Here is a 24,578-nt window from a genome sequence, read left to right on the forward strand (position 1 = left end):
CCAATGGGAGAGAAGAGCGCGAGAGGCAACATGGAGGAGAAGGTGAACCAAAACAGTGTCGCAGTAGCTTGAAAAAGCAAACCAGGGAATGAATGCAGTCATTTAGCGCAATTCATTTTCAAAAAACACTGTTAATATATTCATTTTAAAAGGTTAACTGGCTAAAACGTCGACTTTCTCTCGAACAGTTTTTACACATTCAGCCAAAGTAAAATGTCCCTGAGTGCATCGTGTGAATCGGTCTCTCAGAAAAGGACTCTGTCGAGCCTCCTCGGTGAGTTCAGCGCTGGATCGAGTTAACATTATTTATGGAGCATCAGCTTAAACAACACGTGAATACCGTCTGAAATGAAAATACACACTCAAAAAGTAGTCAGACTGACATTAATCCTTGTCCATTCTCCCAGTTTATGTCATGACTGTGTCTGTGTTGTCTCGATAAATACTGACTGACGTTTGTAGCGTTACTTATTGATTATGACGTTAAATTAACCACCGTCGGCTATTAGCATGGATATATTCAATTGCCGGCTTTTTAAGTGGAGTTTGGCGTGATCCATAATAATGAAACCATCCCTATTTACTTTTCAAAAAAACACAATCTGCTAAAGGTACTTGTACAGTACAGTGTGTAAATACGTTATGTCATGTGTCTATATGAACTTTCTAAATATAAGCATTATGTGTGTTTCCTGCTGTTTTTTTCCCCAGCTGGTCGTGTGGTGAAGAGGCCGAAGCAGGGAGATGGTCAGCATCTGCATGAGGCAACGATCCAGCTGTTGGAGCAGCAGCAGAACCTCTGCAGTCTGCTCAGGGAGGTCGGGGTGAGTGAGTGTACTTCAGGACGAAGGCAGAACCTACTGGGCTGCACAGCCAATGAACAAACAAGTAAACCATCATAATAATGACATTTTATTATGATGGTTTAATGTTTGTTGACATTTTGTACTCATCTGTGGACTGTGAAAGAGGTGTGTAACAGCTGACATTGTCATGACTGTCAGATGATATGATAACTTAAAATGAGCAAAAGATGTGCCTCTAAATTGGTTAAAAAGGACATTTTAATGTTATTTTAGATTATGGAAAAATATGCAGTTTCTATTGGCCATTTTACTGCCTTTAGCCTATGTGCCACTTGGCTTTGGTGGAAAATATTCTGCATTGCACTGTGGCTCAAGGTAGGTTGCTTTATAGCACAAAACCACCCAAAAATACATGTTATTGGAATAAGTGCTTCAGGGTGAATTGTACATGTACAGTGGTGTGAAAAAGTGTTTGCCCCCTTCCTGATTTCTTATTTTTTTTGCATGTTTGTCACACTTCAATGTTTCAGATCATCAAACAAATGTAAATATTAGTCAAAGATAACACAAGTAAACACAAAATGCAGTTTTTAAATGAAGGTTGTTATTATTAAGGGAAAACAAAATCCAAACCTACATGGCCCTGTGTGAAAAAGTGAAAAACCTAATAACTGGTTGGGCCACCCTTAGCAGCAACAACTGCAATCAAGCGTTTGCGATAACTTGAAATGAGTCTTTTACAGCGCTGTGGAGGAATTTTGGCCCACTCATCTTTGCAGAATTGTTGTAATTCAGCCACACTGGAGGGTTTTCGAGCATGAACTGCCTTTTTAAGGTCATGCCACAGCATCTCAATAGGATTGAGGTCAGGACTTTGACTAGGCCACTCCAAAGTCTTCATTTTGTTCTTCTTCAGCCATTCAGAGACCCCACAACAACATCCAAAGAACTGCAGGCTGTAGAATGGCTTTTAAAGATTTAGAAAAGCTGCTTCACTCTCAAGTTTCCTCAGAAGTACACCTGTGCTACTTGTGCTAGGAACTAGTTAGAGGAGGGAACTGATAGTGAAGTGATAGGTTCAAATTCAATAGTTGCTGACCTTTCACTAATATGATGTTAATGTATCTTTACTGTATTTTTCACACTTTTTGTAGAATCCTGATCTGTGCAACATTTTCTGCGCTGAGAATGGAGAGCAGAAACAGGCAGAGTCTGAAGGCATCTCATCTGCCATTACAGGTTCACTGCTGGGTGAGTGTTACAAGGTCTCAGAAATAGCCTCTGTGCTTTAAATCAATTTTGCCAAAGTGGCAAAAGTACATTTTTTGCCTTTATTGGACAGTGACAGCTGTAGATAGAGACAGGAAAGGCAGGAAAGAGAGAGAGAGGGGCTGACATGCAGCAAAGGGCCACGGGTTGGAATCAAACCTGGGCCGCTGCGTTAAGGACTCAGCCTTAATGGTACACGCTCTACCAGGTGAGCTACTGGGGCACAAAGTAATTGCTATGAACTACAGGATATGCTGTATTGTTTGTGGACAGTATGTGGGCTGAGGCGTCAGGCCTCACAGCTGGGTGTCCCGGTGGCGGTGCTGTCAGTGAAGATGGTGCTGGAGAGACTGATGGAGATCACTGGAACTGAGGAAGTGAAGGAGGAAGAGGACAAGAGGAGAGAGCTGCTCACTTCCTCTCAGCGAGTGAGTATCTGACGGCAGGATTTGACGTTATATTTCTTTGTTGCATTATCCAAGGTTCAATCAGTACCTTCATGCAAATGTTAAAAAACAACAACCAAAAACTGAACTTTTACCAGCCACCCCATCAACATGGTGTTGGTTGAGTAAGTCCGTGCAGGTGTCACTGGAACTATGAAGAAGGTTGCTTATATCACTAATGTAATTAGGCACATGGTCTCTGTAAAACACGTAGCGCTGTCCCTGGGTTCTTCACCTAAGGCATACTTGTGCACTAAATTTAATAAAAAAATCATTTTATTATTATTATTTTTTGTTTCATCCTGATGTCCAACAGAAGAAAACTAACAAAAGGCTGTCAGCATCTTCAGTCTACAGTGTTGGCTTTCAAAAACCAATATTAGTTACACAGTGGTTTATAATAATTTTGTCTGACTAAAGCTGCCTCTGTATATTACATCCCTTCACAGTTTGATTGACATACAATGTTTTATGTATTGTATCATTTCCTGTTTTTTAATACTAACTGCTAAAACAGTACACTATGAAAATTAGTATATAGTAGTACATAATGTATATACAGTAATTAGTGTAGTATGGGTCTGGAACATGCTGTATATCTCAGGACTAGCTTACTCTTGAAACTCCACAGGTAAATGCTGAATTAGGAAAGACCACCTTCCCTTACTATGCACCATATACACAGAATTAATTACAGGGATTTTAAAACATCTCATCCTAACCTTTAAATTTGGAACCAGTTAGAGATTTCTGTGCTTATTTCTATCCATGTGCTTTTTTTTATGACTGGCTATGTTTGTTCTATATCTTTTTTCTGTCATTATTTCTTCTGCTGTACTCAGGTCTCTCTTACAAAAGAGATCTTGATCTCTAAGCAGATTACCTAATATATATATATATATAGTTTTGCTGAAAACATGCCAATAAACCAGCATCTGATAGATGTCATACACTCTTTTTTTCAAAGAATGTGGCTTCAGAAAGATATTTTTTAAAAAGGTCAGCTACACCTTTAGTATAGTGTCTGTTGTGTCATATGCACAGTGACTCAGTGTTTTCTGGTTAACTTCCCTGGTGCCACAACATTACTGTTATACCACTTCTTCATATTGAAAATGGTTGCTACATCACATCTGTGCTACAGATCTGTTGGCAGATTGTTACTTCTGTGGTTTAACATTGTTCAGCTACAGTGGCAGCCACAGAAGTCTCCACCCTGAGTTTGTCTTTCATTACTGCAGGATTCTTGTTCAGAGTACAGAAAGCATGTCAAATATTAAATCCCTGTACTATAAGTCCCATTCCTGTCCTCTCTAGGTCCAGCTGTGTGTCCTTCTAGAGTTCAGCAAAGAACTGCTGTCACAGGGAGCCCTCTGCCCTAAACTGCTCTGGCAGGAGTACAGAAGAGATCAGGTCTGTGTGTGTGTGTGTGTGTGTGTGTCTCTGTGTGTTTCATGCTCTTATATCCCGGTGGGGACTTTAACCTGAATGTACACTAACCCATGGGCACTTGTGTCACCGTGGCAGGTTACTATTAGATTAAGGTTAGGGTTATGTCAATGACTGTCCCCAACAGAGATAGTGAAACCACGTGTGTGTGTGTGTGTGTGTGTGTGTGTGTGTGTGTGTCTAAAAGAGGGTATTTACTTCTCATGAGGTTTTGCTCAATTTGTAATTCCGTTAAGTTACTTGAACATGCATTTGTTTAGGGGTTTCAGTCTGATTTCTAATTTGGGAGTGTATAGGAGAAAAAACGTTTGGCTAAGTTTTCACTCACCTTTACAATTGGTCTAAACTGCCACATTAGGAAAAACCCAACTTGGCTTTCTTACATAATGGAATGGATGTTGTAAATTAAATATTTAATGTGGTATTTTTACAGAGGCTACCCAAGCTGGAGGTGGTGTATCATCTTCACTTTTACAACATCCTCACTCTGAAGTACATTTTAGAGAGGTAAGAAAAATTAGTTATTGTTTTTTTTCAGTTTTGGGCAAATTTTCTTTGTGCATCAGGGTCAGCTGCTGTGGAGCTAGTCTAGAGCATACAGGGATTTCCTTGCAGCTGTTGGCTGCATAGGATGACAAGGCAGAGAAGTGAGTTCAGAAATAAGACCAAATCACAACTTTGTAACTAAGTATTTTTACTTAATCCTCTATTTTTTGCCGCTTATCTGGGGCCGGGTTGCGATGGCAGCAGGCTAAGCAAGGTAGTCCAGCAATGTTTTCCAGCTCCTCCTGGGGGATCCCTAAGTGTTCCCAAGTCAGATGAGATATATACAACCAGGACAGAATCCGCATTGCTCCTCCTGGATCTGAGGTTGGATAATCGGTCGGAGCCTCCTTTCCAGCACCCTGGAATAAGCTTTCCCAGGGAGGCTGAGTAGTGTAATACCCCGATAATTGGAGCACACCTTCTGGTCCCCCTTTATAAAAATTACCACCCCGGTCTGCCAGGTTAAATTCAGACAACAGAATTTATGAAGACAAATTCAAACTTGAACATCCAGACCACCATTGATCGGTCAGACCTCTGTCCTATCAGGTTATGTTCTCAGTCACATGATCCAAGAAAGACTAACAAATGTTGTTTCTGATTTTTAGAGTACTTGAAATTACCTTCTGGTAATATTAGAGATGGAAAATCAGATTCAAAACATTGCTAAACTCACAACAAAAGACACAGACACTTGGCTGTCAGCTTTGTTGTTACAGTGCCCCTGTGTAGATGTAGTAAAAGCCATCTTCAAACTGTACACAGAGTTCAGTTCACAGAAGGACTCAAATATAAGCTCGAGTTCGAGGATAATGAAAGTTAAAAGCATGGCTGACACCTACATCTTTCTGCAGGAAATTATCTTTAACCCCTCATTCAGTTCTGTCCTCTTGTTGCTTTTTCTCCATTCAGTGATGAAGGAGTGAGGTTGTGGTTGGTGTCTCAGTTGAAGGCTCTGTGCGTCTGGACACCTCCACAAGGAGAAGAGGAGATCAGACAAGTTCAACAGAAGGTGTTGTCAAGTAAGGACACAGATTTCTCTCACTCGTCTAGTTGTAGTTGTGCTAGTAGGGCGACGAGGGCTCAATCATTCATCAACAAACTCATTACAATACTTAAAGCTGTTTATCACCTGGGCCCTACACACAAAAGCTGCTTTAGTTTTGGGACAATTGACACCGTAGAAAAGGTTTCAGTAGTCATCTGGACACTGTTTTCAGAATCAAGACGTTTCGGCTCCCATCCGGAAGTTATTCTCAATTGTGAAAAAATGGGATGGGAACTAGAAATTTAAGCTACTCTGTGGTACATAAGCCCTGCCCTCAGGAAGGAATCTACCTGAGCCAGTTACTCAGGTAGAACACTCCTGGACGAATGAGGGACTACACCGTCTGACAATTGACACCAACTGACACCATCAATTTAGTTTCCCCCTTGAAACCAGTTATATTACAAAATAGAATCAGAGCGATTAAGGTTCCCTCTCAAATTGAGCTATCTTGATTCTGTATCTTTTCCTCTTATTCCTGTCCTATAAAAAGTACCACCAGTTCAGTTCAGTTCAGACCTTTGTTATCCCACAAAAGTAACTTAGTTTTTTCAGCTAGGCAGCAGAACATAAAAACCAACACCATGAAAACACCATAAGACAATGAGACAATTGGAGATATTAAAAGTGCTGGTACCATACACGCAACACAGAATACAATAAGAGGTTCATGTGATAAAAGCAAAGAACAACTTTAACGATAAAGTGGTAAACTGTGCGGGGAACCAAGAGGCTGTTTTTTGGTGTATTAAGAGAGTGGTGTATCTCTAACCAGATGGGAGGATGTCAAATTCCTTAAAGAGAAGATGGTCTGGATTTTCTCAAATGGATTTAGCTTTCTGTATTATTTGCTAGTTAAAAATGTCTGACAAAGAAGGCTGCTGCTCACCGGTGATTTTATTCCCAACCATGACAGTGTTGCCCAGTTAATTCTGTTTAGCACATTTAGATTTTTTCATGTTACTTTACTAACTTTTTGTGATTTTAGTAGTTTCTCAGCAGTCCCTTACTTACTTGGTAGAGCAAGTCACTTGCACTGCCAGGGTTAGGTGTTTATTTTATACTTATACCCACTTGGTACTTAATTTATTTTCTGACCTGTATTATAGTGTATTATATTTTTTTTGCTTAGTACTTCTATTCCTGTGTGCATTGACGTGATAGTGAGCTGCTATAGCAAAAGAGTTTCCCCTCGGGGATCAATAAAGTATTTCTGATTCTGATAACTACGACCACCCAAGCTACAAAGTCAAGTTAATCAAATAGACTCGATACATTTTCACCAAATGACATATGCTGCTGCTAAGGGTAATGCTAATAAAATATATTTTATTCTTTCGTATTTTAGCTGTGGTTGGAGTCTTGGTGGGAACTGGCTTTGACGTGAGCCATGAGCCAGCAGCTGCAGACAGGAGGATTTCCCTGCTCTGCTGCTCAGTGCTGGATGACATGCTCTTCTGTGAGTCTACATGTCCCTGTCCCACTTACCCTGTCCTGTGTTGATGAAATATTTAGTAAAGCACTTTGATTCACACCTCTGGACCCTGAAAGCTATTTTCTACTTCTTTAACTGCTAAGATGTCTAAGTATCATTTTAGTACTTTCCCTTTTTGTCTTGCTTTTTAACATTTCATTGTTTTTCTGTCTGTCTTCTTTAGGGCTTCTAGACACTGTGGAAAAGAGTCTGACGCTGCAGTCTGCTGGAGCAGGAGCCAAGCTATGGTTCTGTGTCTTTTATTTGTCTTATTAACATTTATGAAATCAGTCTTGTTGAGATTGAGCTCTCGTCTGAAGAAAGAGACCTGAGTACAAACGTTACTGCATGACATGACAGAGAACATACACACCTAGACATTAAGCAGTATACAAGGACATAATTTATTTGAATGAAATAGCAATTGCAGACATCCTGGAAAAAGTGATATCCTGTATAAATGCCTTAAAATCACTGAAAAGGGCGGATACAAATCTGATTACAATGAGTTATGCAGGCTACATCATTTAGAGTGTACAGTACAAGTTCAGGTGTTTCACTTCACAACTTGCAACAATGTACCAGATTAATATATCTATATAAGTTTTATGTAACCATTCACTGCATCTGTAATTCTGTGATGAACAACCATGTCGAGGCTTCTAAGTATATGCCTGACTTCTATTTGTTACACTGGACAGTGACTTTTTTTTGTCAATCTACTGTAGTTTAGGACTACAGTTAACGATTATTTTCATTACTGGTTAATCTGCTGATTATTTTTTCAATTTAATCATTTGGTCCATAAAATATCAGAAAATAATGAAAGTTACAATCTTTCACAATCACAGTTTCCTAAAGCCCAAGGTGACGTGTTCAGATTACTTATCCTTTCCGACCAACAGTTTAAAACCCAAAGATATTCGGTATGTTTTTACAAAAGACAAAGAAAAGCAACACATCTTACCAATTGAGAAGAATGAAGCACTAAAGAATGACTAAAAGGATTAATGGTTTATCAAAATAGTTGAAGATTCATTTTCTGTCGATCGACTAATGATTAATCGACTAATAGTTTCAGCTCTAATCTAGTTAATGAATCAGTGACGGGTGACAACCTGAAGGCAAATAACTGTTAAATACAACATGATCACGAGATATTTTATAAAATGGATGAGGATCACCTGAATGCCCTGTTATCCAACTTACTGGCCCTTACTGGTTATGGGATCCTGAGAGCAAAAGATACATCTAAAAACACATAAGGATGCAGCTCCTGTATGGGGGCACAGTAATAGATTCATGCTGGTCAGCGTCTGCCATCAAAGTGACAACAGAAACCAGGAGTTTGTGGGTCCAACTGATGTTTCTACACTCTTCAGCTGTCCAGTTTTGAGCTCGTGCCCACTTTAGCTTCATCTGCTACTGTAGCTGATGCCCCTCACAAGATATTCTGTGTAGACTTGTTGCCTGTCTGGTAGCTTCACCGCATTTTTTCTGAACACTTTAATCCAGCAGGATGGCAGCTGACTGGATGAGTTTTCTGTTCTGCACTGTTCTCAGTAAACTCTGACGCTGAAGTGTGAAAATTCCTGGCACTTGTCTGGTCCTGGATTGCTGAAGCAGAGCACCTGGCACCTATGATCAGACTGTTTGCTTATATCAGTGGAACAGTAACAGTAACTGGCCCTCTCTGCTCAGTCTGCATGCTTCACACACTGAGTCACAGGCACTTGACTCTGTCTGCATTAGTAAGCTGTTCATTTAAACATGGAGGTATTCTAAGAAAGCAGTTGCAGTCATATATGTAAAACACTGACTGTGGAATTTATCTCTGGCAAGTAAACACAAGACACTGTTATCAACAGCATGAAAGTTAACTGTGCTGTTTACTATAAAAATACATTTTTAGCCCCATGGTTTTAATGAAGGTTTTCAACATTGTTATATTCTAGATTATGTATTTTATCTATAGTGAACAAACAGTGGGTCATTGGGGATTTCTGACCATTGCCTCAGCATTGGGAACATGTATGATATTGGATGTCTCTGTTTCTTACTCCTCTGCCCTGTGTTTTGTACAGGATTCAGATATTTGATGCTTCATTGTGTGGAGTTTCAGCGTCAGCGGATGCCCTTCAACGTTTCTTCACACACTCCCTCACACAGACTCTCACTTACAAGCCTCGACTAACAGGTAAAGACAAGTTATAGACCATTTCAGCAGCTTGATGCTTGATATTGCTTATACTTAAATTTAGCTTTAAACACAATGCCTACACTCGTCTGGTAAGAACTTCAAATGGGGTCAGAAAATTCCGGTTTGGGAAGACTTTGAAATAAGTATCCTGATGTACAGTACATGCTGCTTTCATAATGATAACATTTTTTCTAAAAACCTGAAGTGTAACAACACAATCTTATGTCCTTAGTATCAGATGCCATCACTCTGCAGAACGAGTGGACCTTTGCAAAAACCAGCCGGCTGTTGACCTCTTTTTTCTGTAAGGTAAATGTTTCATGTAGCCCATGTAACTGGGTTGGTAAACCTTCACATATAATTAAGTTTGCCAAGATTAATAGGACTTTTTACATGTAAGAGGATATATGTATATTAAACTGTTTTCTAGCTTCTTATAAAATACCCTCTACTCTCAGTCTGTCACACTTGCCTTTGGATTTCACAGCCATCTGTGGATTTCTGACAGGTGACTGTTAGTTGGTGTTTCTGCAAATGGCTGACTGTTTATATCTGTTATGTTATGCATTTTATTTAATAACATTATAATCAAGTGAAACTGCACGTCATTTCATCAGCAAGAGGCCTCACTCTTCTGCTGCAAACACAGTTAATGTCATTCCTGTATTTTAAACTGTCGAAGAGATGCAACAACTATCAAATCACTTCAGGCTTCAGGTGTACGGCCTTCAGCCCAGGGGAACACAGTACTGAGAATATTGACTTATCTATTATGATCTTCTTATCTGCAACAATTTGGTTTCACAGATCTAAAAAGCTTACTTTAAGTGCTTTATGTGTCTTCAGATCTGTAGACGGCAGGGTCTGTTGTAATGCGAATAACAGTAACTCGTCTGTGTTGTTGCTGTGTTTCTGTAAAAGCTGGCTGTGATCTTCAGTGTGGAGCAACTGCTGTGTCACCTGCAGCAGGTTTTGGAAACCCACGAGGTCAGCTGGAAACACGTCCTGTGCTTCCTCTCCACTCTTCTAGTTTACAACCCCTGTGCCCAGCCCAGCCTCAGAGGTAAACACGAGGGAGCAGCCGGGTTTTACTGATAACTGCTATATTGCATTCAAACTGCCAAGTGCTAATATTTTGTGCTGAGAATAAGTTTGACCGTTTTGATGGAAGAAAAAAATATTGAAATGCATCATCGACTATTACACTATTCTTGACCATTATAAACTCCTTGATGCATCCCTTATGCAAATGCTTTGTTTAAGCTTTCATTCAAAACCAGAATAGTATTTGTTATTAAAAATACACATTTCACCTGCATATAATCACATTGTCAAATTAGGTTAGCAGTTTCTCATTGATTAGAGTGAAGTATTTAGCAATTTGCATTTTTTAACAAAAGCTTCATTTCCTACACCAGTAAACTAATATATCAGACTGGTATAAACACAAAGGAAAACACATTTCTAGAAATCAGATTATCTTTCTCTGCCTCTATCAGATCTGCTGTCCAGACTGCTGAGCTCTGCATTTGAAGGCTATGACCTGGAGAACGTGATAACTGCCTTCCTATTGGCTCGACAGGGTGCGCTGGAGGGACCCGGCATCTTCCCCTCCTACAGCGACTGGTTCAAGGTTATTGGCTTTTCACCACCAGTTGATAGTTTACTGATATGTTCGGCTAAGTGCTGCTGATATTGAGAACTTTACATTTTCTCAGTGCCATGCCCAGCAGCTATTTTTGTGTACATTCACCGCATAACCTATGTTGAAGCCTCTGAAATAGTGTCTAAACCACAGGGCATAATAACTGAAACTCAGCAAAGTAAAAAAAAACTTGTTAAGGTCTTCTTGTGGACAGCCAGTGTAATGTTGAGTAATTGTGCAGTTGTATAATGCTCTGCATCATATACACTGTATCAGAGGTGAGTGGCGCTGGGTGGCACCAGATGTAGTTAATTCAATTCAACAGTTTTGATCGATTTTAATCTGTACATTTAGTTTTCCTGCACTGTTGTATGACTTGTTCTTTAATAATTATCACTTTAAATGTGCAATAAGTAAGTTTTTTACTTTTCAAGATTGGTTAACAAAGGCAAATGTCTGTGTGGATTGATAGTGTCATTGATCAAACCAATGATGCAACTATTTACAAGATCCTGGGATTGTCTGTTGTTGCAGTTTGTTCTTGCCATAGATAGAGGTCCAGAGAGCTTAATATTTCTTAATGCACCTTTAAGTTTATTACTTTTACTAGTAGCGTTATTCTTTTCAGATGTCTTTTGGTGGAGGCAGTGGCTACCATGCGACCAGTAAGAAATCTCTGGTGTTTCTGCTGAAGTTCCTGTCTGACTTGGTTCCCTTTGAACCCCCACAGTACCTCAAGGTGACATTCTGCACGTCTCTGACTCTGAAACATTATTTACCTCATTTCACTAAACACAAGATATATGCTGTCTTTTATATTAGATGAACCCTTAATGATCCCCATGGGCAAATTGGATACTTGAAGAGCAAATAGTAACAGGATTCAGAACAGGATGGGTGGAAATCTGTTTAAATGGGAGGGGGGCCAGACCATGGATGTATAAAGAGAGCTGGATACAGCGTTGGGGGCGTGGCCCCATTCATTCCTATGAATGCTACTCATTGGCACATGAAACCAAAAAAGTTCGAAAACTACCCAGATCTTCCACATGGCTTCTGCATTGTGTGGCCCGACAGCAACAAGCGCACTAGAGACTATCGCCGCCGAGCTGGCTTACTTCTGGTTTAGCCCTCTGCTAACTTGAATGGGGAGAAAATGATATTATCGTGCGGCTCTTCTAGACTTTCCAAATGTTATCAGACCAAATGGATCAAATTCTGATAGTGAAGCGAATCATTTCGCCGGGGTTGTGACGCTCAAAGAAATGTATCCACCATTTTAAATGCGCTTCTTTCACAATGTAAGTCTATGGGAAAAGGTCTTTTGGGGCCAGTGTGCTTCACGTGACAGACCCGGAGTTGTAATTCCACGGTTTGGCCACTATGTCAAATTGGCTTCAAAGCATGGTGCACTTCCTGGGGTCTTGGGCCAGACGTATCTGCCAGTGCAAATGAAACATGAGCTCAGCTGGTTCTCAGGCTAATAAATAACTATTCGACGTTCAAAGAGGACAAATTATTCAATATTTCACAAAAAAGTAAAAATTAGAGAAAAATCTGAAAATGAATACAAACTTATGTAGCAGAACTTTCTACCCCATTAATCATTTCACGACCCCCAGATTTATGTTGTTACCCTTTGGAGGGGGCTCGACCCCTAGATTGGAAACCACTGGACTAAACTACCTAACTGTAGAGTAAAACTAGCTCCACCTCGACTAGCTACAACAGTCAAATGCTACTTATACATTGTTGCATCAGTATTAACAATCTATAATATATCAGTCACGGGATATCTTACTGTATAATGAGTACTTTTACTTTGATATTTAGCTGCTAATACTTCTGTATTTTTATGCCTTCATACCGGCGATAGTGGCTGGAGGCATTATATTTTTGGGTTGTCTGTACGTACGTCTGTCCCATTCTCGAGAACGCAATATCTCAGGAATGGAGGGAATTTCTTCAAATTTGGGTCTCTGCAGATACAGACACCACACTTCTAGTGGGTCATAAGTAATGATTAAGAGGGATTGTTTTTGTTATACATACAGTTACAGTGTATGCTATAAGAAAACACCAAAAACACAGAGCTGTGATTTTTAACACCTTGCTGTCATTTTCACATGGTAGGTTCACATCCTACACCCTCCATATGTACCTGTGAAACACCGCAGCCTCCTGATGGAGTATGTCTCTCTGGCTAAGACCAGACTGGCTGACCTCAAGGTACGAGCAGGGGTAAAAATTAAAGGTCCTCAGTACATCATTACTGTGCTACTTAGGATTTTTCATATTGAAACATTATAACAATAACACAACATAATGATTATATTATTATGGTTAGTGTCCCTGAGAGTAAATTCTTAAAATTCAATAGAATTTGTACTAGACACAGTCCTCGCAAATGTTTTCTGATGTCTAATTTTATGTGTGTGTGTGTGTGTGTGTGTGTGTGTGTGTGTACATGCAGGAGTCAATGGAGGACATGGGTTTATATGAGGACGTTTCTGGTGCAGGTGGAGCATCAGTGCAGGTAACAGTGACGACCAGTGGTTTGTTTGTGTAATACCACCTGTTTGATGAATTGTTAGTGTCTCTGCATTCTGGCCAATGAGAGATGTTTGTACAGAATGCCCTTACTTTGATAAGGCTCAAAAATTTACTGAGCTTAGTAAAGTGGCATAGTGAATCGAATCAAACATTTCATTGATGTAGTAAATTATATTAATCAACCGTCAATCACCCTCTTGCAGATGTGAATATTTGATCTGACCAGAAATTTGATGCCAACTCTGAGCACTTAACAGTTTAACTAGATGCTACAGACACATTTTGGTTGGTACCAAAAACGGTATTGCTGTTTCATACCTAGCCCTAGTTGTGGCACGTTTTTATTGAGCAAAATGTTATTTATTCATTTGAAGCTTTTATTTGTATCAAAATGTATTTTAAGCTATGTTTTAATATCTTAACAGAAGACATGTTTTTGTGTCGGCAGCCCCAGTGCCAGGCTGTCCAGGACGTGGAGAAGGCAGTGTCTCTGTTTGAGAGCACAGGAAGAATCTCTGCCACAGTCATGGAGGCCAGGTATTCAGTCAGATTATCAGCTCACCTGCAGGACATTTATAAAGTACATCATAGTATATGAGAGTCCTTTCATGTAGATGTAAAAATGTAATTAGACAGGACAGGTTATTGACACCTGTGTCCTCTCACAGTATTTTCCGGAGGCCGTATTTCCTGACACGATTCCTCCCTGCTCTGCTGACGCCGAGAGTGGTGAGCACCTTCACCTTACTGTTATTCTTTGTTGGATCTGCACATTCTCAGATGTGAAGTGCTTTTGTTATTTTGTCACAAATCTCCATATCACATGCATGAATTTGAATTCAAGTTTACTTGTCTTTGAATTTCAGCTTCCTGTGAAAGCTGATGCTCAAATGAGTTTCATAGAAGCTCTGAAAAAGTGAGTTACTATCAGAAGCCTGTAAAATGTGCATTAAAGCTCTTCCAGTGTTCAACTGTTATGTCTCTCTACACCAACTTAATAGACTTAAGTTAATATAATTTTATCCTGTATTGATTGCCTCCCAAAATGTATTCTTTTAACAAATGTAAATTTAGCATCATTGTTTCATCATTTTTTGTCTGTGTTTGTGGGCCTGATAAGATTAACCATCAGATTGTTAATGTTATACTTAACCAATAAGGATTGTCTGTGATTATTTTGTGTATTTTCACTGTTTGTCTGGATTCAGAGCAGATAAGATCCCTGCTGCACAGTATTCATCTTATGTGGAGTCCTGCCAGAAACAGAGGCAGCAGGATAGTGGGTATTCTTTAAAACACTCATTTATTGTATAATGACAAAGATAACCATCATTTTTTGTATGTGATTTATGTGAAGTACAAACATGTCATTTACTTTTATGATGTAACTGGAAAAACAACCACATACAATTTTGAACCTGAGGAGATCTGCTTTATATTGGCCTCATAGTAGTTATACAGAGATGAAAATATTTGAAAATCTGTCAATGTTTCAGTGAAATACCCCATGGCACAGCACATTTACAGTATGTGTGTCTGCAGTGAGAGTGGAAATCTCCTAAACAGATCACTGCATTTACACTGTGTTGTGTTTTCAGGGAGTACAGTGTGTTTGGACACTAATGATGATCCTCTGGAGGTCCTTAAGATTCAACTGCAGGAGTTCACTGAGCTGCTTGTTGAGGGAAATGATGGAGGTAGGCAGATATCGAGAAAGGAGATACAGTATCACACACAAACACACATACATGCTCAGTATTCTGTAGTCAGGGAAAAGACTTCATGACTTTATGTTATGCAATGAGAAAAGCCTTTTAATTTACTTTCTCTGGTCCTTGCGATTGTACAAATAATCTTCAGTTCAGATGTGAACAGAGACAACTGGCAATATCCAATAAGATACGAGTTCATAAAAGTGTTGAAAGTGGGGTCTCTCACATCAAAACAAAAACAAAAGACTTAGTTTGATGACATTGTGAAGTAGTGTGGGATCATGGGAGTTGTTGTCTTCACCACCATGGCTGTCATTGCGGTCAGCTTCTCCCAGTTAGGATTCCTTCAGTGTTCATCGTTCAGGAGGTTTTCACCGGGAGCCGAATTATCCACAGAGGTGTCCTCCTCTCCAAAACAAACGGACCAGGTGATTAAAACTGGTAAAAACACTGAATAAAGCAGTTTCACGTTTCTCAGACAGCTTCTGGCAGTCAACCACAACGCTGACGCATGTGCAAAGGGGATATGACGTCATTGACAGGCGAACAAATGAAATGCACCGTTACCTTGATTTAAAATAACGATTTCTCTAGGTTTGGAAATATAATGTAATTATGTAATGTATAATGTAAGTACACAACTCAACAAAATATACAACATAGGTCTAGTTGTTTTTAGACAGTTTAATGTGGAAAAGTTACATATTATACCTTTTACATATGATACCTTTTTAAGTAATGCAAGAGTTTGTATGTCTTTTTAAAATCTTTTTTAGGTTTTTGTTTGTTTGTTTTGGGGATATGTGGCAACATGTGCATCTAAATCTAATTGTCAGGTGTGTGTTCCCTAATTTGAGTTAGTAGCCAAGTGTGTGCTCCTTAAATATAATAATAGTTATCTGTTATGTGTGCTTTCATTTAGCACATTCCATGGGATTTTTAGATGCAGCTGATGGTACAGTGTGTTCTCTACTTTTGACTGTTTAAGTGGTGGCTATAATCTATTTTTTTTTTATAATAACTGTGTATCAAAGACAACGTGTAATGTGAGGGGCATTGCTTGCAGTGATTACCTACAGTAAACCTACAGAGAATTATCACCCAACTCTGCAGCTCCCCTCGGCTTTACAGAGCTTTATAGTGAGTTTCAGCTCATTGTTTAGCTGGCCGGCCCACAGCTTTACTGGACTGGTTTTTGTATTGGTTGGTTGTAAGTAGAAAAGGTTTCAGTCGTAGTCATCTGGACACTGTTTTCAGAATCAAGACGTTTCGGCTCCCATCCGGAAGTCATTCTCAATTGTGAAAAAATTGGACGGGAACTGGACATTTAAGCTAATCTGAGTTGCATAAACCCTGCCCTCAGGAAGGAATCTGCCTGAGTATCTGTTAATAGCTAGTTTCACCTGAAACTGACCTAATAGTTTCAAGATGGCCCAGTGATCAGTAATCAGGCCTATTGTTCTCTGGCTGCATCTACGTCATCACTGTTAAGTGCCTGATTAGCATGTGATAGGCGTGACCAAGGTGATAATACACTCTACGACTGACTACGACTGAAACCTTTTCTACGATAGAACACTCCTGGACGAATGAGGGACTACACCGTCTTGGTTGTAAGTATTTTTCTTATGTGTTCCCAAACCCAGGTGGTCAAGAACAGTGTTTGGATCTTTAAGATGCAACATACAATGAATGTGAATGTGTATATTCAGTTCCTTCCACAGTCTGTTGAGTCATGTAGCACATCCCCAACCTCAGAAACACTTACTGACACTGCGCAGTCTCTTTGAATCCCTCATTTTAATACCTGTCATGTTGGTCATGTATCCTCAGAGATGTCGGCCCAGCTGTCCAGGATCTCACACACTCTGAGTGTCATCTTTCCTGGCCCTCCTAATGAGCTGATTGGACAGGCAGTCATCAAACTTCACATAATCACTCCTCTGTCCCCTGAGCTCCACGTCAAAGTATGCACTGATGAAATTGTCCTCTTTGGGTTCATGTTTTTATGCTGCCAATTCTGCTGTATCATTTGTCTGTATGTATGTCAGTAATTATATGTATTCTTTAATGAATCTCTCCCTCATGTCCTCAGGTCGTCAACATGATCCTGAGAAACTTCTGCCAGTGCTTGTTAGACGCTTCCCGAGCTAACCCTCCTAATAAGTGAGTAGTACAACCAAAGTCATTAAATCCAGTTTTCAGTGCACAGGTCTGGAAATAAAGAGATTCAATCTGTGTTATGAGATCGCCTCTTTCTTTGTGGTGTGTGACTCACCAGATACTTTTTTGTCTCTCCAGACAAAGCCTGTGGGCCTCCAGGTTTGTCAGTGTGCTACTTGGTAACGCACAGCTCCTCTCCTGCTTTATGCACAGACTATGGGACCTATTTCATAACCAGGTACATAAATCCATATTCATATACACTTCTCCCTGTATCCGTCTTTCACTGTTAACCCTCTCTGTTTCACAGTTTGCCTGGATTGTTTTGTTTGTAACTTCTAGACTAGATTCAAATCAGTTCACCTCTTTATTCCTCCACGACACTTTAATCGGTACATTCACTCGTCAGTTTTACAAACCGCTTCTGTCAAAAAGGGGTCGTCGCTGAGTCCCGCCCATTTACTCGGTCTGGCAGCATTTGTGGTCCACCTCCACGCCTCCATGTCACACGGTCCTCTGGTTCAGCTGGTCCCGCCCATTCTGCCTAAGCCAGTGCCTGTTGGAGAAGCCCTTAGCTCGGCGCTGGTCTGCAGCACACACACTGACATGCTCTTCTGTGTCAGGTGAGGTTATAAACTAATTGAATTGATGTGTTTACATTAGTATGTGACCGGTACTGGTATCTGGCCCGGCTGCCACCTTGACCTTGACAAACGTCTTGTTGCTGTCCAGGTTGTGTCTGGCAGCTGTGTGTTATGGAATCTGCAGAGGGGACTCACTGCCTCAGCAACAACAGCAGGACTACATCGTCAACAGCCTCTATAAGAAGGTATCTTTTCCTGTTACTTGCCATAATGTCATTAGGTGTGTTTTACAAAATGCTAGTTGAAAACTGCTAGTAAAAAATGTTAACGTGTTTAAAGAAAATGAATAGGTGTATCATGCTATGCAGGTCTTTAAGCCACATTGTCTCTGATCTTTTGCTAAATTTATGACAACTCTGATCATATCTGTCAATTCCATTTTGTTAGTTGCAGCCCTAACTATTATATTGATCAGTTGATTTGCCACTTTGTCTATAACATGTCAGAAAATAGTGATATATATCCATCACAATTTCCAAAGTAGATTCTCACATTTGAGGATCTGGAACCAGAGAATGGTTGGCCTTTTTCCTTGATAGATGACTTGAAAGATTAATCATTTATCAAAATTGTTGAAGATGAATTTTCTGTTGATCGACTAGTCAGTTAATCTTGTTTCAGCAGGCCAGGTACATTACAACATACAGTTCTCTACAGTTACTTTTCCTGACACATGCTGCAAAGCAAATGTTCAATCTTCTACTCCTACAGATTAGCAGTAAGTAGTCAACAAAAAGGCAAGACAGAAGACAAACAGCCAGAAATATAAATAGATGAACTTGGATTTCCAGTTAAGCACAAATGTATGAAATCAAAATGATGCACTGTAAGGGAGGAGAGGGACAAGGGATCCGTTCTTCTTAGTAAAGTTACCAAAAGCACCTCCTGCCTCATGACATCAGCGCGTGTTTGCAAGTTTTTACCTTCATGCCTACATTCTAGACCTTATTCTACTATAATATTATTGTATTAGTGAAACTCTGCATGCAAATGTGTGTATTTTCAGCTTCTGTACCTGATCCCAAGACTGTTGCCTGAAGCCAGAAGAACTCCCATAACTGCTGGTGGTCCAATTAGTGAATGCCAGGAGGAGAACCTGCCTGGCCTGTGGAGCAGTGCCGCAGACGCCAACAGCACCTGGAGGAAGACTGCTTGGCATCTGTGGAGGCATCCTGCTTTCTGTCAGCTAGAACGCATACCACAGTATAAGGTAAAATGGGTCCACTGGGTCATTTGTTTCCTGGTTTGAATTGAATTGAACACTAAGCCTTAGTAAGTGTTGAATGGTGTGTAGAATTGTGTAGAATATGATGTTCAGTGAGCATCAAAGAGGAATCAGTAGCTCTGTTACTTTCATTTATATGTTAAATGAAATCAAATGATGGATTGATCTTACTGACAACAAAAAAAATCCTCAACCTTTGTTATGTTTGTCAAGTTGTTGTTCTCAGAATGGCTGGCTAATGAGCTCAAAGTACAGAGAAGTGAAGACACCCTGTCAGACCCAGAACGGTAAGGCAGGAAACACACACACACACACACACTCTCTCTCTCTCTCACAGGTGCCATCAGACATATGGCAGAAATGAAGTCAATACACCTAGTAACTCTGTGTGTGTGTAGTCAGGAGTACCAGCAGTGGGCCTGCTTGGAGCTCTACCTGTCTCGTCCTGAGGAGCAGGGAGGCTGTGGAGGAGACATGAAGAACCTCTGCTCTCATCTGCTTTATGCCATCATGGACCAGCCGTTAAGGTGGGTGTACGTGTTCACAAAAAATGTCTTGTGTGGTAAATTTAATTAGTGCTGTAAATGCACATAAACTTACAAAAGACATGCTGCTGCAGGCAGTTTTAATTCAGAAATTGTTTGTTGACAAGTTTGTGTGTCAGATCTTTTTGATAGAAACCCTCCACAAAAGGATAATATAGAGGTCAACATGAATGACATGTGAAGTGTATACATCTTATTGTTAAGTGTACAAGGTGAACTTTACAGTGGTTTTGAAAAGTCTCTACTCCTCAGGTATTTAAAAAAAGTCCAAGTGCTGTTACTTTACAGAAAGTGTGCTCAACTATATTGGCAGTTTACAGCGTTCAGACTGTGCAGGTAGAGCGGGTCGTCCATTGATCACACGGTTGCTGGTTCGATCCCTGGCTGCAATGTATCAAAAGCAGCCTCATTACAACACACACATGCTGAGGACGGCAAAGCCCTACTTGAATGACTTGAGTCTCTTGAAAGAGATTTAATACAAAGACAACAAGTAGAGCCTGCTCCTCCTTTGTTTAACCTAATGATAAAATAAAAAACATGTAATAAAAGTAAATGTATATGTTATTTCCAAATAACATTAGTATGTATTTTATGTTAACAGCGGCCAGAGCCTGGAAAAGCATCATCACAGAGTGTCAGAAGCAGGGACCTGTCTGCCAGACATCCTGTCCAGATTACAGGTGTGTAGACTATATATGTACTGAAAAAGCAAAAAAAACTATTCAGGAAGGTTTAATCAGAATCAGAAGAAACAATCACTGTGTGTGTGTGTGTGTAGGAGTTTGTCTATGAGATGGAAGTGAGCGACCTCTCTGGCAGCCATAGAAGCAGAGCTGGTGCGTGTGACTTCCTGTTTGAGTTGGTGTCTGAGAAATGCTCCTCCACAGCGACCTCAGCTTCACCGAGCTTCAGCGCCGAGCTCAGCCTGCAGCACGCACTGAACACATGGAACAGGTACACACAGATATATCACGCACAGCATCTCTATCATTTGTATTTGTATAGCCACTGACAACTTTGTGTGTGTGTCAAAGAGTACTGCTGGCTCTCCCAGCAGTGTTATTCATTAAAGTAAAAACGGAAGGAGGGACGACGACTCTGGAGTGTAACAAGCTGATAGAACATGTCAACCAGCATCAGGTGAGCTGCTGAATTGTTTTTCTAATCAGATTTGAATACATTTCTCTCTCAAATCTGATCAGCTGTTTGGAAAAGGGCAGTGAGTGTGTGAGTAATGTCCTTTGTAGTAAAATTGACTTAGTCATGCTCACATCTTTCTTTGTCTGCATTCCTCTCCTTCTGTTTATGTGACAGAGGAAGGTATGTTCTCCAGCCGGCTTGCTGTCCTGCCATCTAACAGCACACCTCCTGAGAGTGAGAATCACTTTACTAAAATCGAAAGAGAAATAAAATCTTATAGATTACAAGATACATTTGTTACTGTATGTCCACGAGCTCCTGCGAGAAAATCAAAAGAGTAATTCTCCCGTCTGCGTTTCCTCTCCAGGGTGTGTTATGTGCCAGTGTACGTTGTGGCCGCTCAGGGGAAGAAGTCAACAGAGCCTGGTCTCAGATCAGTCTACGCTGTCCTCTGCTCCTGGTCTCCACAGTGGTACTGTTTGTTCTCCATACAGCTAATGAACTTAATTAACTTTTCCACACTGACATTGAGTTCTACACACTTGGCTTCAATCAGTATGCTTATGAGGGTTAAATACAAATAGTGATGCTTTTGGATAGGCCTTTTACATGGGAGACATTTTGACTTGTCACAGCAGGAAAAGCACGGGTGTAAATAAAAAAAATGAAAGATGGCTGAATTCCATTTAGCTGCTTCAGTTTCAGGGTCCTGGTATTGTTCATGCTGGCTCACTGTCACTGTAGTGGCTTACTGGGACACTTGAATAGAACAGACCACTTGTTAAAAAGAGAAAACTCTGCCAGTTGCCACTTTTTAAGAATTTTCTTGAATCAAGCATAATTTTCGGCAGCGGTCTGCCTTTTTCTATGTTGTGAAAAATGAAACTACAGTTTTTCATTTTTGTTATGAAAAATGTAAATCTTGAAGGTTCAATATGCGACTGAAATTACTTGGTAAGATAGATGTAACAGGTAAAAATGAAAGGTCCTGCATTTAGTTATTTACCATCAGTACGTCCTTATTGCATTATTTTGATAGTAACATGACATCATGATTATATTATTTGGTTATTATCCCTGAGAAGAAAAATTCATGGAATCAGTTTTAATGCAGACCTCATAAATGTTTTTGTTTTATGGGCTCAGGCATCAATTTCATGATGATTTTATGTGTGTGTGTGTAGCACTGGTGGGACCGTCTATCTCCAGTGCTGTTGTCACTGTGGCGTCGTCTATGTGATGGAGAGCCTCTACCAGAGCAGCTGCAGCTCCTCACTGACTGTCAGAACTGGGCCTGCAGGTAAAACCTGATTCTCATAAATCACCATCTCTGAATCTCTGATCCACCTCCCTCCGTTATACACTGCAGACCCCCCTGGCTTCCACGTGCCCTCACCTTCCATTTCACTGTCAGTTTTGTCTTTCTGGTGGTTTGTGTGTCGGTTGGTTCCCTTGGCTTATATTAAGGTGATTTTTTTTTAATTCCGTCTGGTGTTCAGTTTAGAGAAGGGCCTGTCGTTGTCGCCAGTGCCTGCAGCTGCAGCTCTGCTGCTGGCTGCCAGCCTGCATCGTGCCTGGCGAGGCTGTGGGTGCAATACCCAGGACTTCAGTGCTGCCCTGAATATGCTGCGGCCAGAGAAGGGCATACAGTACAGACAGGTGAGAGTAAAGAACTTTCTCATATTCATGTCATTTCACCACCACAAGTCAGTCAAAACCAACCAGTTTGTATATTTGTGTTTCCATTCAAAATCTTAATCTTTATATACAGTAAGTTACAGTTGGTATAATGCTATGCTATGGTATAAGATGAACAATGTTGAATTCATGATGGAAGCCAGTAATGGTGGGTAAACTGTATTCGGTAAATAATAGTGGGTTTGTTCTTTATTACATGATCTCTGATCATAAATAAAAATAAAAATGCTGTGCGGTTCACCTGCATGCTAATTAATATTACTGAGCCATTTCTCTAAGCCTAAGGCCTCATTAGTGTTCCTGCTTTCTGGAAATGCACATTTCATATGTGGATAATTTAGTTTTAACATGCATTTGCTCTGTAAACAGCCAGGTATTTACCTGCTGCTGTCTCTTCTTCTTCCAGGTGCTAGTTTTTCTGCTTTTCCTGACTGTAAACGACTATCTGTCGGCACTCCTGTATCCTCAGGTAACTGACCATGCACTGTCCCAGACAATATAATATCCACCAACAGGTTATGTTCAGGTTTAGGTTAGATGTAGTAAAGCGGTTGGGATTTATAGACAGGTCTGTCTTTGAGGCCTAGCTCAGGTTGACAAACCTAATGAGCAAGTTGCACACTCACATACAAGGCCTGAGAGGAAAAACATCTTTCTGACTCATATGTTTATCTAGTGCCTCGTTATTACACGAGCCCTGTAAAGAACCATACTTTAGAAATACAACATAGTTCAGGAAGGAACCAAACTTTTTACGCAAAGTTCATTACGAAAGTGATGTAGGAATTGAAGTGCACTCTGCTGCTGCACTTGTATTTCTCTCTCAACAGGAGTGTCAGGCAAATGGCTACATTGTTAAAGGAATAGTTTGACATTCGTTTTCTTGCTGACAGTTAGATGAGAAGCAACTCTCCTGTCTGTTTGTTAAATATAAAGCTATAGCCAGGAGACAGTTAGCTTAGCTATAACGTTAGAGGTGCTGCTAGGTGGATTTTGTTACCTTTGGACACAGCCAGGTTTCCCTCTGTTTCCAGTCTTCATGCTAAGCTAACCAGCTTCATATTTGATGTACAGATATGAGAGTGGTATCAATCTTCTCATCTAGCGCATTTGCCAAATTATTATTTTAAGATAATGCAAAGGTTTTACACATTTATTTAAGCTATACACACTCCCTCAGGCCAAACTCCACCTCATGTTTACAAAGTTTAAGCTTCAAACAAAGCACAGAAATGGTATGACACAAATAAACCCAAGACATGCAAGTAATTGTATACAAGTAGATGTGCAAATTATCTATGAAAATTGAAACAATGAGCAGTTGAGTTTCTTCAGAGCGGGGGGCAGATTCAAGAGCAAGAACAAACACCATAATAAAATGTGTAGTATTTTCCAAATTTATTTGCCTAAACATCTCCATTATGGCATTAAAGCCTTTAAACGCACTATAATTTTCTGTTGCTTCTCCTATAGCACGAGGGAGTCTGTAATGTTCTGTCTACGATTGTTTCTGTAGGAGCAGAGCCATCAGAAAGCCAGGACCTTATGCAAAGAACTTCTGCCTTTGTTGCTGGACTCTGCTGACTGGCTGCTCATCTTTAAATCAAATGGTACAGTTTATCTCTTCTAAAATCACATCGCAGCAAACTCCACATGCTCACCACAGCTGGTAGTGTACATCAGTTTTGTGTCAGCCAGTTTAGCCTAGTAGTCATTATTTGGCAGATGAAATCTAATGTTAGCATTGACATTAAATTATTTTGTCTTGTGTATATTTATGCATTGTTAAATTTGTGAGCTGTATATTTTTTCCCAACTCTAGAACAAGGTGTTTACCAGTCGATTACCATGGTGACATCAGATGAATGTACTCGACTGATGCCTTGGGCCTTCTACAGGTTTGTTTTTCAAGTAGTGTTTTTAAAAATCATATTTTCACCTTTACAGTCACTAGATAATACTTGTAGTTCCCCTCACAAGGCCATCAATCAGCCAATAGATTTAAACTTCCA

At 40.1% G+C, this 24,578-nt stretch overlaps 1 protein-coding gene across 1 annotated transcript in view; it reads left to right on the forward strand.

Moving 5' to 3' along the window:
* The window catches only part of LOC122874239 (Fanconi anemia group A protein), a 26,488-nt gene continuing 1,910 nt past the window's right edge, over nt 1-24,578 (forward strand). The window contains exons 1-40 of the mRNA XM_044191810.1: nt 1-42; nt 189-274; nt 712-824; nt 1,961-2,057; nt 2,349-2,503; nt 3,839-3,934; nt 4,404-4,477; nt 5,429-5,538; nt 6,913-7,023; nt 7,223-7,286; nt 9,123-9,235; nt 9,471-9,547; nt 10,160-10,301; nt 10,738-10,871; nt 11,512-11,622; nt 13,017-13,112; nt 13,357-13,419; nt 13,885-13,973; nt 14,105-14,165; nt 14,303-14,352; nt 14,645-14,715; nt 15,035-15,133; nt 16,982-17,115; nt 17,244-17,314; nt 17,450-17,549; nt 17,747-17,934; nt 18,044-18,140; nt 18,962-19,165; nt 19,394-19,467; nt 19,579-19,707; nt 20,330-20,408; nt 20,507-20,682; nt 20,763-20,868; nt 21,043-21,102; nt 21,236-21,340; nt 22,053-22,168; nt 22,368-22,527; nt 22,973-23,035; nt 24,083-24,176; nt 24,389-24,464. Of these exons, the coding sequence (XP_044047745.1) occupies nt 214-274; nt 712-824; nt 1,961-2,057; nt 2,349-2,503; nt 3,839-3,934; nt 4,404-4,477; nt 5,429-5,538; nt 6,913-7,023; nt 7,223-7,286; nt 9,123-9,235; nt 9,471-9,547; nt 10,160-10,301; nt 10,738-10,871; nt 11,512-11,622; nt 13,017-13,112; nt 13,357-13,419; nt 13,885-13,973; nt 14,105-14,165; nt 14,303-14,352; nt 14,645-14,715; nt 15,035-15,133; nt 16,982-17,115; nt 17,244-17,314; nt 17,450-17,549; nt 17,747-17,934; nt 18,044-18,140; nt 18,962-19,165; nt 19,394-19,467; nt 19,579-19,707; nt 20,330-20,408; nt 20,507-20,682; nt 20,763-20,868; nt 21,043-21,102; nt 21,236-21,340; nt 22,053-22,168; nt 22,368-22,527; nt 22,973-23,035; nt 24,083-24,176; nt 24,389-24,464 (4,019 nt within the window). The 5' untranslated portion in view covers nt 1-42; nt 189-213. The remainder of the gene's footprint in view (nt 43-188; nt 275-711; nt 825-1,960; nt 2,058-2,348; nt 2,504-3,838; nt 3,935-4,403; nt 4,478-5,428; nt 5,539-6,912; nt 7,024-7,222; nt 7,287-9,122; nt 9,236-9,470; nt 9,548-10,159; nt 10,302-10,737; nt 10,872-11,511; nt 11,623-13,016; nt 13,113-13,356; nt 13,420-13,884; nt 13,974-14,104; nt 14,166-14,302; nt 14,353-14,644; nt 14,716-15,034; nt 15,134-16,981; nt 17,116-17,243; nt 17,315-17,449; nt 17,550-17,746; nt 17,935-18,043; nt 18,141-18,961; nt 19,166-19,393; nt 19,468-19,578; nt 19,708-20,329; nt 20,409-20,506; nt 20,683-20,762; nt 20,869-21,042; nt 21,103-21,235; nt 21,341-22,052; nt 22,169-22,367; nt 22,528-22,972; nt 23,036-24,082; nt 24,177-24,388; nt 24,465-24,578) is intronic.

Source organism: Siniperca chuatsi, linkage group LG4 (genome assembly GCF_020085105.1).
Source record: "Siniperca chuatsi isolate FFG_IHB_CAS linkage group LG4, ASM2008510v1, whole genome shotgun sequence".
NCBI lineage: Eukaryota > Metazoa > Chordata > Actinopteri > Centrarchiformes > Sinipercidae > Siniperca > Siniperca chuatsi.